We start from the raw sequence: 15,488 nt of genomic DNA, 5'->3' as shown, positions 1-15,488 counted from the left end.
ACCAGACGCTCTGAGCAGCTCTTCGTCTGCTTTGGGGGACAGCAGAAAGGGAATGCTGTCTCCAAGCAGAGACTCGCCCACTGGGTTGTCGACGCCATTTCCCTGGCTTATCACACCCAGGCCGTGCCCCCCCCTTTGCGGGTCCGAGCCTACTCCACCAGGAGTGTTGCGTCCTCGTGGGCACTGGCTAGGGGCACTGCCCTAGCAGACATTTGTAGAGCAGCGGGCTGGGCAACACCTAACACTTTTGCGAGATTCTACAATCTCCGAGTTGAGTCAGTATCGTCCCGTGTTCTCTCAGGTACCGAGCCCGTAGAACTCGGTGGCACGTCCACGATCTGACCGGGTGAATCGCTTGCACCCAGCGCCCTTCCCCCTAACCAGGGGAAACAGTGTGCCTTCATTCCCAGGAGATCCCAGGTTTGGGACACTGGTTGACTCCTCCCTAGCCCTCGTGGGTCGCAGTTCTGCGGAGGAACTCGCCGACCCAAACCACTGCGGGTACCGCAAGCTACCCTGTACTGGTATAGGTGCCCCACAGGTAAGGCCTCCTGTTCGGACTCCCCCTGTGTGTAAAACCACGGTTCTGTCCCCTCACGAGTTGACTCTGTGTTTCCCTTAGGCAGTTACAGCTGCCTCGGTTGCCGTGCTGTATGCTTCACCCCTCTGCGAGGCTGGATCTACCACCACACTACTTTTCCGCATAATACCTAAGTATAGGCCATGCGATGTATTTGCCACTCAAAATTTGCCTCCCCTCCGCAGGGTCTTCTCCGCCCTAATAAGGGCTAAGACCCCCTTCTCTCAATGCATGTAAGGGCCCTGGCCGTAGTTGCTCTATGCAAGAAACATAGAGAGAAAAGAGGCCCAGCCAGGCTGGCCCGTTCCCATGTTGGCGGCCATCACCTTGTTCCCCCTTCCAGGGTAACGATAAGGAATCCTGATGGCCTAAATGGGGCATTGGGGAAGGGTACGTGCAGCCTGATACAGTTGGTCATTCTGCACGTAGGAATACCTGCTCGCTCCTGTATCAGCAGATCACGTACACGGCTCAGCGCATGGCTCTTTTTAAGTGGACCCCTAGTGTCGCTTCTCTGACACAACGTGGAGAGAGCGACAGAAGGGGAACGTCTAGGTTACGTATGTAACCTCCGTTCCCCGATGGAGGGAACGAGACGTTGTGTCTCCCCTGCCACGTCGCTGAGCCGAGCCCCTGTTGTGGCCGGACCATTTCCGGCTCCTCAGAAAAATCCTGAATGAACTCCCGTATTTGCGCCGCTTAAATACCCGTATGTCCGGGGGCGGGACATGCAAATACTGGTTGCCAACTCTCATTGGCCTTTCTTCATAGTTCAGAGGTGAATATTGGCGCTCAAGAGAGACCCCTAGTGTCGCTTCTCTGACACAACGTCTCGTTCCCTCCATCGGGGAACGGAGGTTACATACATAACCTAGACGTTTCTTTGCGGGGACACCGCCTTCACCTGCCATCATGTCTATCGGCTCGCTTTCGGGTTAAACTTTCCGCGACTGTGCAACTGGGTTATACTAGGTTGCCAGGTTGAGGTGACAAATGGGTTGAAATTGTAAATGGTGTGTGGATTGTGTGAATATAATGCATTTAATACAATCTGGCAACTGATCAACATTAGACAAACATATTGGTCCGATTAATAATCGGCGATTATTCATAAAGGAGTTTGGGCCATGCAAATTACGGGAGTTTCCTGGGAGAAATAACAAACCCGGCAAAAACGGGAGTGTTGACAGGTATGGTTCAAACCGGTCTGGTCATTTTCCGTTGACCTCTCTCATCAATAAGGCATTTCTATCTGCAAAACTGCCCCTTACTGGATGTTTTTGGTTTTTGGCACCATTCGGAGTAAATTCTAGAGACTGTTGTGTGTGAAAATCCCAGGAGATCAGCAGTTACAGGAATACTCAAACCAGCTCATCTGGCACCAACAATCATCCATGCAATTATCTAATCAGCCAATTGTGGGGCAGCAGTGCAGTGCATAAAGCCATGCAGATACGGGTCAGGAGGTTCAGTTAATGTTCACATCAACCATCAGAATGAGGAAAAAAATAATTTCAGCGATTTGGATTTTGGCATGATTGTTAGTGCAAGATGGGCTGGTTTGAGAACCTGGGTTTGTATGTTTCTGGGTTCTTATAGGTTCTCCAACAGTTTTTATGTGTCCTGGGTATGTGCATAGCCACTGCGCCACAGCTCTGATTATATGAATGTAATGAAAATTTGGTTGTCACTACTTGAAATTTTAGCAAAGATTTCAGTTTAGAATGTGATTGTCACTCCCCAATATAACAAAACAAGTACAGAACATGAATACTCAGAATAGAAGTGACTGCAGAGAGAGAGAGAGAGAGAGAGAGAGAGAGTGTGTGTGTGTGTGTGTGTGTGTGTGTTTTTGTGTGTGTGTGTGTGTGTGTGTGTGTGTGTGGCCTACTTGTTCTCTCCAAAAATTCCAACATTCTACTACATTTTTAACAGTGTTGCTCAGTTCATATGCATGCTAATAAAACCACATAGCTCATCATGGTTTATGAACACTACAATGCTGAGATGAAATGGAGCAGTCTGTGTCACAGTGGGACATCTGACCCCAAACAGCTCCCCACACTTTAGCAGAACAGATGCTTATGTGCATGATTATGCTACCAATGCACTTGTGCTTTTTCTTCCACTTTTCAACATATGCTATACATAATAATTTTGGAAAAGCAATACTATTTTTAGGAACTGCATCATCAGAATATTTTTTTATTTTTTTTTAACAAACATTATTTATTCAACATAAATTGAACTGGTTTGCTTTTATTGGCAAAGTAATGGGCTGGGATTCAGCTGAAGGGTTGGGACATAAAACGTGAACATTTTTGCCATTGCTGTCCCTAGAAATAAACAGAATATCTTTTGTCTGAGCTCTCTGTAAATCTCTCACTAAAAACATGAATCCAAAGTCATCTGAAATTTGCTTTAGCCCAGTAATGTAGTATTTACCCTATGAAGAAATTGATTTATGTTTTTTCTTTAGATGGATACACAACAGATGATATTGAGTTTTACTGGAAGGGAGGAGAAAATGCAGTGACGGGTGTGACCCGAATCGAGCTTCCACAGTTCTCCATTGTGGACTACAAACTTGTTTCCAGAAATGTTGTCTTTTCCACAGGTAAATTACATTAGTAAGATAAGCTGAAATGACTAAAACTAAAGACACTCTAAACATGTAATATGAAGCTTCGTTTTGATTTTGTGTCATTTTATTCAAGATTTATCCCTGTAAGAATATTTACAGAAGAATTATCTTTTAGTCCACACCGTTAAGCAAATCTTAAGCCTTCCTATCTTTAAGATTTACTTCAAACCTCAGTTTATTTCATGCCTTATTTATTACAACTAAAACAGTTTACAAATATTTTATTGATTGGAATCATTTTCTTTTTTTGCTTTTTAATTTAAATAGAGACTGTATTTAATGCAGTATGGAGAGAATAAACAGAACTTGAGTCAGGGATTAACAGATGCTGTTTACAATACAAGCAATTCTCACACATTTTTGGTTTGAAATAGAAAAAAGAAAAACATCTACCCACACAAAACCTGCCATTAGTCTAAAACAATAGTTCTTTGATACATCTACGTATCCTCACAAAGGACATTTTAAACATCTAAAAGTTGTGTTTTCGACCAGTGATTCACAGCACTGAAAAGTGAAACAGATGATGGCTCTTTTGAGAAGTTTTTTTCTGGTTGTCCCGTTTTCAGCCCATTCTCTCACAAGACTGATATTACCATGTACCAATTATTTGAAAAGCTAATGTACCTAATTGCGGTTTGTGCATCAGATTGTTTTTCTCCTCATAATAGAACAGACCAGTAATAATGGACAAGCAATTACCTCTCTATTTCCTCAAGCTTCTAAAGAGAAGATCTGAGATGGTAGATGGGAGAAAGTAAGAGATGGAGTCAGAGAGAAAAAAAAAGGCACTTGATCTAAACCATCACATATTTATGAGCTTGAAGACCCACTGCATAAATTATTCTCTTCTAAAACTGAGGCATTCATAGAAGCAGCACTGTAATGATTATTCCCCATCCTGAATTAATGACACATAGAAAGACAATCTTCTGCACATAATAACAATTATGATGGGAATCGTAGACTTATGTTTGAAGAGGATGTGGCCATGTTGTTGCTGATGCCATGATGAGCTTTTTTGAAGGAAGGAAGGAATGTATCTGCATTGTTCAAATAAAATCATATTATAAAATGTATAGTTCAGACTACAAATTCTGTTTGCATGAGCCAAATTCAAATCTGTTTTGAAATGTATATAAACTAAAATCTGTGATCACACATTCTATAGATAAAGTTAATGTTTACAAACAAACACTTGGCTCAAGCATTTCCAGGTTCTTTTGGCACCGCAGAAAATAAATGCTTTAAAAAAAATAAAAAAATAAAAATCTCTTTTCATTTATTTTGACTGCAGTAAGTAACTTGTTCTAACAAAGCCAGCTGTAATTAAAGGGTTAGTTCACCCAAAAATTCTAATTCTCTCATCATTTACTCACCCTCATGCCATCTGAGATGTGTTCTCCTGCGGAACACAAATAAAGATTCATGAAATCATGATTGTGTCTAGAGATTGGAATGGCAAGATGTACAGTGAAAAAGGACTTTCATTTTGGTCTGTTCTCACCCAAAACCAACTGGATCGCTTTAAAAGACATTGACTAAACCACTGGACTCATATGGATTACTTTTATGCTGACTTTATCTCCTGTTTGGAGCTTCAAAATCCTGATCACCATTCACTTGCATTGTGTGAACCTACAGTGCAGAGATATTCTTCTAAAAACCTTTGTCTGTGTTCAGCAGAAGAAAGCAAGCCATGCATGTCTTATATGACATTAGAGTGAGTAAATGATTAGAGCATTTTCATTTTTGGGTTTTACTTATAAGTTTGGATAATGCATATGATAATATTGGTCAAATATAATTTTTTACTGTATGTGCACGGGTAAAGATACATATTGCATATCTCAAGCTAGCTGTCATTTTTATATGCCACATTTCCCCAGCTTTAGAAGTGTGTTAAACCTGCAAGGATGTGTATTCATCGGCCTGTTAAAGATATGACATATATACAGGCGATAGTTCAGAAAGAACCTACATATATTTATTTTCTGTAAACCCCAGATATCCATTTATAATAACTTTTAGTAACATAAACAAATAATTATTACGTAATATAATGCGTAAAATATTATTTAAACTGCAGTGCCGCCCATATCCACCATTAAAATCTGCTGCTTAAAAGAACCAGGATGCATGTTTGCCTGCGGTGTGATGTCACAATAATTTAATTCATAAAGTTATCAGCCGTTTAATAAAAACTATTGCTTCATGTACTACCTGTGGTAAAATCACTGTAAAGTACAGCATCCCTTGGCTTATTGATTTATTGAGACACTCCTAACTAACATGTGTATGTATTGGTCATATATGTGTGTGTATGTGGCTGTATAACATGTGAACTGTATAGCATGCAATATTGGTGGTGTGTTACGTCCATATAATGTATATATTGTGTTTTCGTGACTTGTGTGATGTGTGTAGGAAAGTTGTGTGAGGTGTTTTAGTAATTAGTCTGAAGTATGTGTAGGTAGCGTAAGTTCATCATGTAGGTTACGTAGCACTTTTTCATAGATTGCATGATGTGTGTACAGGTTGCATAATGTACATCTGTAGGTTGTGTTATACAGTATGTGTGTAGGATGTGTGATTTATTCATAGGTTGTGTATGTGTGTCTATCTAGGCTGAATGCTTGTTAGTTGTATTTTTTTCACCTCCATAAATAACTAAGCAGAGATCATGTCAGTATCATTTCGAAGTGACATAAATGCACACAAACTCCTTCTGTTCAGTGGACTAATGACAGAGTCCTCTACATTGACAAGGCATTTTAAAATCAGTATTAGTGTTTTTTTCACCAAAACAGGTGGACAGATATCATAAACTTAGATTGAAGTTGGGACCCAGCCATATGCAGTGATCATAGAGACTTGGGTGTGGGCTCTTTTGGCTTGGGCCTATCACCTAGCAGCTTTCCAAAACACCTTAGCAACCAGAAAGAAATGTGCTTAAAACCACCTAGAACTCCTTAGCAACCGCATAGCAACATCTTGGCAACAACCCACAACACTCTATCCTGTGCCTTGGAGCACCACTCACATTTTCTACAGAAAATGTCAGAACCTGGTAGTGTACGTGGTATATGAATGTGTCCCAAATCTTTGTGCCAGTTTAACATTTCATGTTTACATACTATCTTATTCCCTTTTCTTTTCTCATTTTGCTGTTTGTTGCTCAAGGCTAAGCAACAACAAATCTTTCTTTTAATTTTTTTATACATGCTTGCCTGTTGCCATAGCGACAAATGCTATCTGTGTTGCAATGCTACTGGTGTAAAATGTAAAGAAACTCTCCAAGCTCTTTTAAATAAATATCCATCCTCTCTCACTCTCTTTCTCTCACTCTGTGCTTTTCCTCACTATCTTTGCTTCTCTTTCAACGAAGTAATATATTACTATATTGGCACGATTGTCTTACATGCTCTCTCTTACTCTCTTCTTTTTTGAACAGGTGCCTATCCTCGGCTGTCTTTGAGCTTCAAGCTAAAGAGAAACATCGGCTATTTCATTCTGCAGACCTACATGCCCTCGATCCTGATCACCATCCTGTCCTGGGTATCCTTCTGGATCAACTATGATGCCTCAGCAGCCAGAGTGGCATTAGGTATGCTCTATAGAACGCTCTGCATGGGCTGTCCTGTGTACATCTGACAGATTTCCATGGAGAGATCTCACTGTTTTTGCTTGTACAGTATGTCCTCTTTCGCTTCCACTGTGAAAGTGCATGTTTTATTGAGCAGTACATTGTTGGATGTTCCAGTAACTAGAATGCCAACATTCAATATACTCTCTGAATTGTAAATTTCTGTATGCACTGCAGGCCTCCTCCGAGTCCTGTCCCTCTCTTTGGTTTTCCTTTTCTTGAGTCTTGCCTCTAGACAAACACACACACACACACACACACACACACACACACACATACACACAGATATTGTTGAGGCACATGCCTCATTTAACAAGGAACAGGGTAGGCCCATTGCTCTGAGGTAGCCACTAACCCATTCCGTTTGACACACGACAGCTCATACAGACAGACTTCTCAAAGAGAAAGACTGTTCCCTGTATGAGTCTTTCAGAAGTTGTCAGAAATAGAAGTGACACAGTTCAGCCAAAGGCTGCAGAGTCTCATCTGCAGTGAGTAGCAGTACACAAACTCTGTTCTAAAACCTACAGTACAGTAGTGAGCTGCCTACCTACAGTGTTTTAAGGCAAAGTAATTGCACTCCTGATGTGGATGATATTCTAGGGGCAGTTCCTTCTAAGAGACCTAGTTATGTCCAAATTTGAAAGACAACATTACATGTAACCTTCTCTGAGAAGGAAATATCCAAATGGATTTCGCAAATGCATTGCAAAGAGAGTTTATTGGGGAAAAAACAAATCCAAGATATCAGACCAGAAATGCAGATTATTTACTGTATTTGTATTATACAGCTCTTTGGAATACTTGATTCTGATGGGTCAGTTGCACCATCAAGCAGTCTGATATTTCAGAATAATGACCACACATTTGGGATAAAGTGATATTTAAATGGACATTCGGATATGTTTCCTACGTCTTGTTTCACTCTGCAAACTCTACAAGTAAGCTCATAACATTATTTTAATTAAAAAACTGTCGCTATTTTTTATTTGGCAAGTAGACGTGTAATAAGCAGGACAATGAGCAATTGAACAATCATTTTCGTAAAATAATAAGCAACTCCGATAACTTGGACTTTTGTGGGTGCAGATATTGTGTGGGATGGCATATTTCAATTAGGATTCTGTTTATTTAGACAGTTGTCTGCAAGGCGGCCTACAGTGCTAGGATTTGGAACCTAGCTATTTTGAGCAGACACCTTTGAAACAAATTTCAGCCTCATTGCGTACAACCCACTCACTGTTTTTGTGAAACCAGACTGTGAGCGTGCATGTGATCATCGGCTTTTATGCATGTACAGTATTAGCATCTGGCTATTTTTTTAAAAATCAGAACAGACCAGAGTGCAATGTTTTTTTTTTTAATTACATATTGTGTGAGAGTGTGTTTACAAGGGCATAGCAGCCACAGGGGATGTGGAGATCCCCTGCACTTTCCAAGCTAAACCCATATAATGTCCAAATAGTGGATTTATTTACAGTATTCTTTGTGTTTCGTTACTTTGGGCTGATTAAGCAACCGTCCAGCCAATCACAGGTGAGTTTCATGAGCCGAAACAACCCTTACGTAATAGACCGTCAGTCAGACAGTCTAATCAGTGTGGCTCAGTTCATTTCTACAAAGTTGCTTTCAACAATTCTCATTTATAATTTTTTTTCATTGATGTTGATCTAAATTAATATTCTAGAGATGAGGAACACACAAATTTATATGATATTAAATAGATATTTATCTGCATATCGTTCTTGATTGGCAGCATTACCAGTGAAATGCACTGCAGAAAAAAAAACAAAGAAGCACACTTCTTTTAAGCACACATTGTAAGTGGAGTTTCTATCAGCGCATAATTCTTCATTAAGTAATGCTATTTACATTATGTTTGTGAGGTAATAATTTGATAATTTGTTTTTGCCAATTTAAGCAGATTACTAGATCTGTGTTAAATATGTAAAGCTTTTTTTTAATATCAGCTCCTGCTTTATACCATTATATTGGTGTGCAGTCAACAAATTGTAGGAAAAAAGCTAGATCTGCTGTGATCTTAGAATACTTACTGAAATGAATAGATATGTAGACACACATTTTTTTACGTACATGAAAACATACCGACGTTATTGAAACTCATATTATTATAAGACTATTATTGTTGTCTGTTGATACAAGTAATGCTCAGCAGCTCACAAACTGTAGGGAAATGATAGATATTATTTGTTCTTATAATGCTTAAAACCACTACTAATGTCTCTTTGTAGGTCTGAAGATTAAAATTTTATTTTGATGATTAATTCAGTGACTAACTCATTTAACACAAGACACTCATTTGTCACTACCTTCTGGCATTGCAAGAAATGGTCACTGAATCATTAAATGGATCTGAACGAATTTTGGTGAACGTAGTCAAAACACTTGAGCCTCTTGGATATATTTAAATCCCACAATGCACAAGCACAGAGTAAAAAATAAAACTGTACACATGCAAATTTGTCATTGGGACAGGGTGGAGGGCAGGGCCGGGTTGTGATTCCGCACACCCGTCCCCTAATCAGGCTAATCAAGCCTGAGAGAGGGATAAAGGCCAACTGGAAGCTGCAGTGCGAGAGAGAGAGAGAGATTTACGGACAGCTGTCCGACACCTTTGTGTGTTTGTCTTTTTGTTTAAGTTGCTTATTAAACTATTATTTATATCGTCAAGCTGGTTCTCGCCTCCTCCTTTCCATTAATCCCTATACACTGGTGCCGAAACCCGAGAAGGACGAGGGATGCGTCGTAGTAGAGTCCTCGCCACTACCATCCACCCCAATGGAGCAGCCATCCGCCGGAGGACAGAGGAGCCCGGCTGCCTGAGAGCGGACGAATGGCTGCCGACCGCAAAGGGAGAAGGTGCTCCTTACCAACTGCCTGGAGCGGGAGAACCGCTGCCATGGGCAGGGGAGACCCCTTCTGTTTCCCGAGAATGCGGCAGGGCATTCTGTCCGCCAGTGGCCAGAAGACTGCATCTGATCCATCCGGGGAGGTGGCTGTCATTCGTTGGAGGTTGGAGGACTGGCCGAGGACCAAACTACGGCGTATCGGAGCACCGGCGAGTACGTTTCTCTCTTCTACTGCCACTCCATGTTGGCCTTTCCCTCTCTTTTTAAAATGTTTTGTTAATTTGGCACGATCGCTGTTACAGCGTGTAGGTGCCACACTTTTTTTTTCTTTTTTTTTTTTCCCTTGTCCCCTCCCTCCCACCTATGTGTGTTTGTCTTTTTGTTTAGTTCTTCATTAAACTATTATTTATATCGTCAAGCTGGTTCTTGCCTCCTCCTTTCCATTAATCACTTTACAGTCATTATTGTAATTTAATAAATAATTTATTCATGGCCAGCTTGTGCTCAGTCTTTTATTTTCATGTGTGAAACTAAAGCAAGTGCTCCAAAAGATGCCCTTAATTTTTGCAGCTAATTTTACACAATTTTGCAATTATTTAGCAATACTTGAATCAATAAAATACTATTGAAAGTAAATAATATGAATATATAAATATAAAACTTATATCATACTTATATATTAATATATTTATATTTATTCTGTAATATATTCTGTAATATGTGAGCCACCTACTGACAGCTGACAGCTTTTAAAATGACTGCTACGCCCCTGTGTGTTTATGAATGCACCCAGGTGCAGTGAGAGCTCTCTCAGATGGATGTAATATGTTGAATGTGGGCCTGCTTTAGGGAAACTGTCCTCATTAACCATGTTAAGCTGAGAAATGAAAACACTTGAAAAAAGGGAAGTAGGAGTCTCCTGGGTCCCACAAAACACACACACACACACACACACACACACACACATATGTTGTGTTTCCATGTTTTATGGGGACTTTCCATAGACATAATGGTTTTTATACTGTACAAACTTTATATTCTATCCTCTAAACCTAACCCTACCCCTAAACCTAACCCTCACAGAAAACTTTCTGCATTTTTACATTTTCAAAAAACATAATTTAGTATGATTTATAAGCTGTTTTCCTCATGGGGACCGACAAAATGTCCCCACAAGGTCAAAAATTTCGGGTTTTACTATCCTTATGGGGACATTTGGTCCCCACAAAGTGATAAATACACGCTCACACATACACACACACACACACACACACCACCCATCTCAACTGCCTCTATGCATCACTATGAGAGACCCCCCATCTCTCAGTTTTTTTCCTTTTTCCCTTTTTATTCCTCTTTTTCTTTATTTGTCTTTTTCCGCTATCCTCCCACAACTAGTCAGCCAACTGAAAACAAAGGGATCAATGCAGCTAGAAAACAATTACATTTAACTTCCATTTCAATCCCAGGGCATGCTGCAGCACAGATGAATCTCTGCTTTAAATACCTCTTTCTCGCCACCTTTCACTGCAACCATATCCGGCCCGGCCCAGGCCTTATATCTCGCACTGCATTACTGCAGCACACTTAAGGACCTGAGTCATTTCAGAAAGGAAATTATCAAATGATGCAAGAAGCAAGCATATTGAATGATGTAGATGATGTTTCTTTGATGTCTCTTCCGATTTGATAGTTTTGCTGGCGTGGTCGAGCATGTAGATCTTTTCACAGTAGATTACTGCCATTTTTGGGAAGCTATTTTGAAACTGTATCTTGGCAAACTACAAGCTACATATAATGTAGTTTATCTATAGTCAAGATAATCTTTTGGTAAAATAATTAGCTGCATGACAATTTACAAAAATTGTAAAGTGTGACTGCTGTGTGCATTTTTCATTTCACTTTTGGATTTGTAACTAGTAGCACCTAATAAACATGCAAAATAATAATAATAATAATAATAATTAAAAAATAATTATACAGGTGAAACTCGAAAAATTAGAATATCGTGCAAAAGTTCATTAATTTCAGTAATTCAACTTAAAAGGTGAAACTAATATATTATATAGACTCATTACAAGCAAAGTAAGATATTTCAAGCCTTTATTTGATATCATTTTGATGATTATGGCTTACAGCTTATGAAAACCTCAAATTCAGAATCTCAGAAAATTAGAATATTACATGAAATCAATAAAAAAAAAAAGGATTTTAAATACAGAAATGTCGGCCCTCTGAAAAGTATAATCATGCATATGAACTCAGTACTTGGTTTGGGCCCCTTTTGCATTAATTACTGCCTCAATGCAGCGTGGCATGGATGCTATCAGCCTGTGGCACTGCTGAGGTGTTATGGAAGACCAAGATGCTTCAATAGCGGCCTTCAGCTCTTCTGCATTGTTTGGTCTCATGTCTCTCATCTTTCTCTTGGCAATGCCCCATAGATTCTACAGCACTTTGAGAACATCCAACTTCTTTTGCAATTACCTTTTGAGGCTTTCCCTCCTTGTGGAGGGTGTCAATGATGGTTTTCTGCACAACTGTCAGGTCAGCAGTCTTCCCCATGATTGTGAATTCAACTGAACCAGACTGAGAGACCATTTAAAGGCTCAGGAACCCTTTGCAGGTGTTTAGCTGATTAGAGTGTGACACTTTGAGCCTACAATACTGAACCTTTTCACAATATTCTAATTTTCTGAGATTCTGAATTTGGGGTTTTCATAAGCTGTAAGACATAATCATCAAAATTATATCAAATAAAGGCTTGAAATATCTTACTTTGCTTGTAATGTGTCTACATAATATATTAGTTTCACCTTTTAAGTTGAATTACTGAAATTAATGAACTTTTGCACGATATTCTAATTTTTCGAGTTTCACCTGTATATATGGCATGCCGTTCAGGAAATTATTGTGAAGTTTGAGTATATGAAATTAAACTCTGAATATATGGAATGGAATGAAAGTCTGAATATATGAAATGAAACTTGAATATATGGAATGAGAGTGTGAATATATGGAATGCAACTCTAAATATATAGAATGAAACTTGAATATATGGAGTGAGAGTGTGAATATATGGAATGAAACTTAATGGAAAGAAACTTGAATATATATAATGACAGTGTGAATATATGGATTGAAACTGAATATAGAATGAAACTTGAATATATGTAGAATGAAAGTGTGAATATATGGAAGGAAACTCAAATTTGACAAAGTTTTAATTTGACAGTACTTAATGAATAATGTATAGCTACTTATATCCTTGTTTGTAGATAGGGGCTGCTGTGGGTGGTTCCTGTGAGGTGGAAGGCATGTTTCTTTCTGTAATGTTTGCCTGATTAGCAGTAACTTCCTGGCCTGTGAGGTTCACTGCATTCAGTTTTCCGTGATTAAATAGTGAATTAATTTATTCATCGGTAGAACGGTATTGAATATGGTTACCAGTATACCCGATGGAACGAACGTGACATTGTGTCGATTGTAGTGACACAAGGGGTCTCATCTGAAAGCCTTGCATACCTCTGAACTTGAGAAAAGGCCAATGTCAAGTTGGCAGACAGAATTTGCATGCCCCGCCCCCGGACATACGGGTATAAAGGGGAGCGGGCGAGCAACTGTCTGGTTTTCACTGAGGAGCTGTACACGATAGTGACGTGGCAAGGGGAACACAATGTCTCGTTCCTTCCATCTGGGAATGAAGGTTACAACAGTAACCATGACCTTCCCCTTCTGTCACTCACTCGACGTTGTGTTGATTGTAGTGACATAAGGGGTCCCGCTTCAAAATGCCATGCTCTACCCGTGTTATGTGACTGCTGAGCCAGGTGGAAGCAGGCTGCTGTGTGCTAGAAGGAGCTGGGTCGGCTGTAAGTAACCCTCCCCAACGCCCCCAATAAAATTATACCGCTCTTAGGTTCCCAGCACCCCTATGGGAACAGGCAACATGACTTGTATGGGAGCCAGCTGGACTATCTTAACTCTATAGATGCGTCGGGGAAGGCGTCCTTTTCCGTTCCTATTCTTTCAGGGGGAAAAGGCCCTGCGGAGACCACAACCCGCCCAGACTGGGGGGAGGTAACTTGTGGCTAATACACACGGGGGTTGTCAAGCCACCCGTGGATATGGTGCGATGGTAGATCCTGCCTGACAAGGGAGGAGTTGCTACAGACACGGTGACCGGGGACAGTGAGGACTGCCCAAGGGAGATGCGGGTCCTGCCAGCCCTGCTGACACAGAGCACTCGATTCGTGGTGGGTCTGTTGGCGGAATCCTGAATTTGCCGGCCAGAGGGCTAGGGAGAAAGAGCATCCAGGAAGCGAGAGCTTAGTGGCTAGCCTGGGAAAGAAGGTGCACTGGATCAACTTGGTGAAGGGCGCAAGGTGCAAACGGAACACCCGGAACACAGCTGTTCAGTATTACCGAGTTCTACCAGCTCGGACCTGACAAAACTTGGGACGAGACGGACTCAACCCTTTTGAATCTATCAAAAGTGTTGGGTGTTGCCAAGCCCGCTGCTCTGCAGATATCTGCTAGGGAGGTGCCATGGACCAGAGCCCACGAGGATGCCACACTTCTCGTAGAGTGTGCTCGAACCCACAAAGGGAGGTAGCACGGCCTGTGTGTGATAGGCTAGGGGATTGCATCAACAACCCAATGAGCTACCTCTGTTTGGAGACGGTGCTCCCTTTACGCTGTCTGCCAAAGCAGACAAAGAGCTGCTCAGAGCATCTAGAGCCCAGCGTGCGGTCCACATGGATATGCAAAGCACGTACCAGACACAGCAATGAAGAGGCTGGGCTGTCCCCCTCCACCTTGAATTTTATGTAGCCGCTAACGTGGCCCACCACGACGCAGTGGACGGCAAGTCCTTGTGTAAGCACGACTTGATTATCAGGCTCCTTAGTGGCACACAGAGACTAAATCCTCCCCGGCCAAGCCTGTTCCCCTCCTGGGATCTCTCAGTGGTCCCAGCTGAGCTCAAGGCCCTCTCCTTGAAGACGGCCCTCCTGATAGTGCTAGCTTCCATCAAGCGGGTTGGGGAACTGTATGCTTTCTCTATCAGCGACACTTGCCTGGACAATTTCATAGCATTAAGATTTTACAATCTATGCGAGACACATAGAGAGAGAAAAGGCCACGGCTGCTGGGCTTGCTCCCATGCTGGTCATGTAGCACCAGTTCCCCCCTCAGGGGTGCTGGGAACCTAAGGTCTGTATATGACACTTTTTCTGTGGGCGTTGGGGAGGGTTACGTGCAGCCAATACAGTTGCTTCTAGCATGCACAGCTTGCACCTGTGTCAGCAGTTCACGTATCACGGTCTAGTGTATGGGGTTTTTGAACGGGACCCCTTGTGTCACTTCATTCGACACAATGTTGAGTGATTGACAGAAGGGGAACGTCACGGTTACTGTTGTAACCTCCGTTCCCTGATGGAGGCAACGAGACGATGTGTCCCTTCTGCCACGGCACTAGACCTATCACTGTAAATGGTCGTACCTTATTCTCGGCTCCTCAGTGCAAAAACCTGACTGACAGACACACCCCCACTTCCCTATATACCCGTATGTCTGGGGGCGGGACATGCAAATTCTGTCTGCCAATTTCTCATTGGCCTTTTCTCAAGTTCAGAGGTATGCAAGGCTCCCAAGGAAGACCCCTGTTTTGGACACAACTTCTCGTTCCCTCCCTCAGGGAACAGAGGTTACAACAGTAACTGTGACGTTTTTCAAATTATGTTTTAA

The 15,488-nt window shown here is 41.4% G+C and overlaps 1 protein-coding gene across 4 annotated transcripts in view; it reads left to right on the top strand.

Annotated features, from left to right (window-relative positions):
• Positions 1-15,488, top strand: part of LOC127646422 (gamma-aminobutyric acid receptor subunit beta-3) — a 139,279-nt gene that overhangs the window by 88,917 nt on the left and 34,874 nt on the right. For all 4 annotated transcript variants that reach the window (XM_052130063.1, XM_052130061.1, XM_052130064.1 and 1 more), the window contains 2 exons: positions 3,060-3,197; positions 6,679-6,831. In XM_052130063.1, the coding sequence (XP_051986023.1) occupies positions 3,060-3,197; positions 6,679-6,831 (291 nt within the window). The remainder of the gene's footprint in view (positions 1-3,059; positions 3,198-6,678; positions 6,832-15,488) is intronic.

This window comes from Xyrauchen texanus, chromosome 7 (genome assembly GCF_025860055.1).
Source record: "Xyrauchen texanus isolate HMW12.3.18 chromosome 7, RBS_HiC_50CHRs, whole genome shotgun sequence".
NCBI classification, from domain to species: Eukaryota; Metazoa; Chordata; class Actinopteri; order Cypriniformes; family Catostomidae; genus Xyrauchen; species Xyrauchen texanus.
The sequence above is the reverse complement of the archived record's forward strand: the minus strand, read 5'-3'. Positions and strand labels throughout refer to the sequence as shown.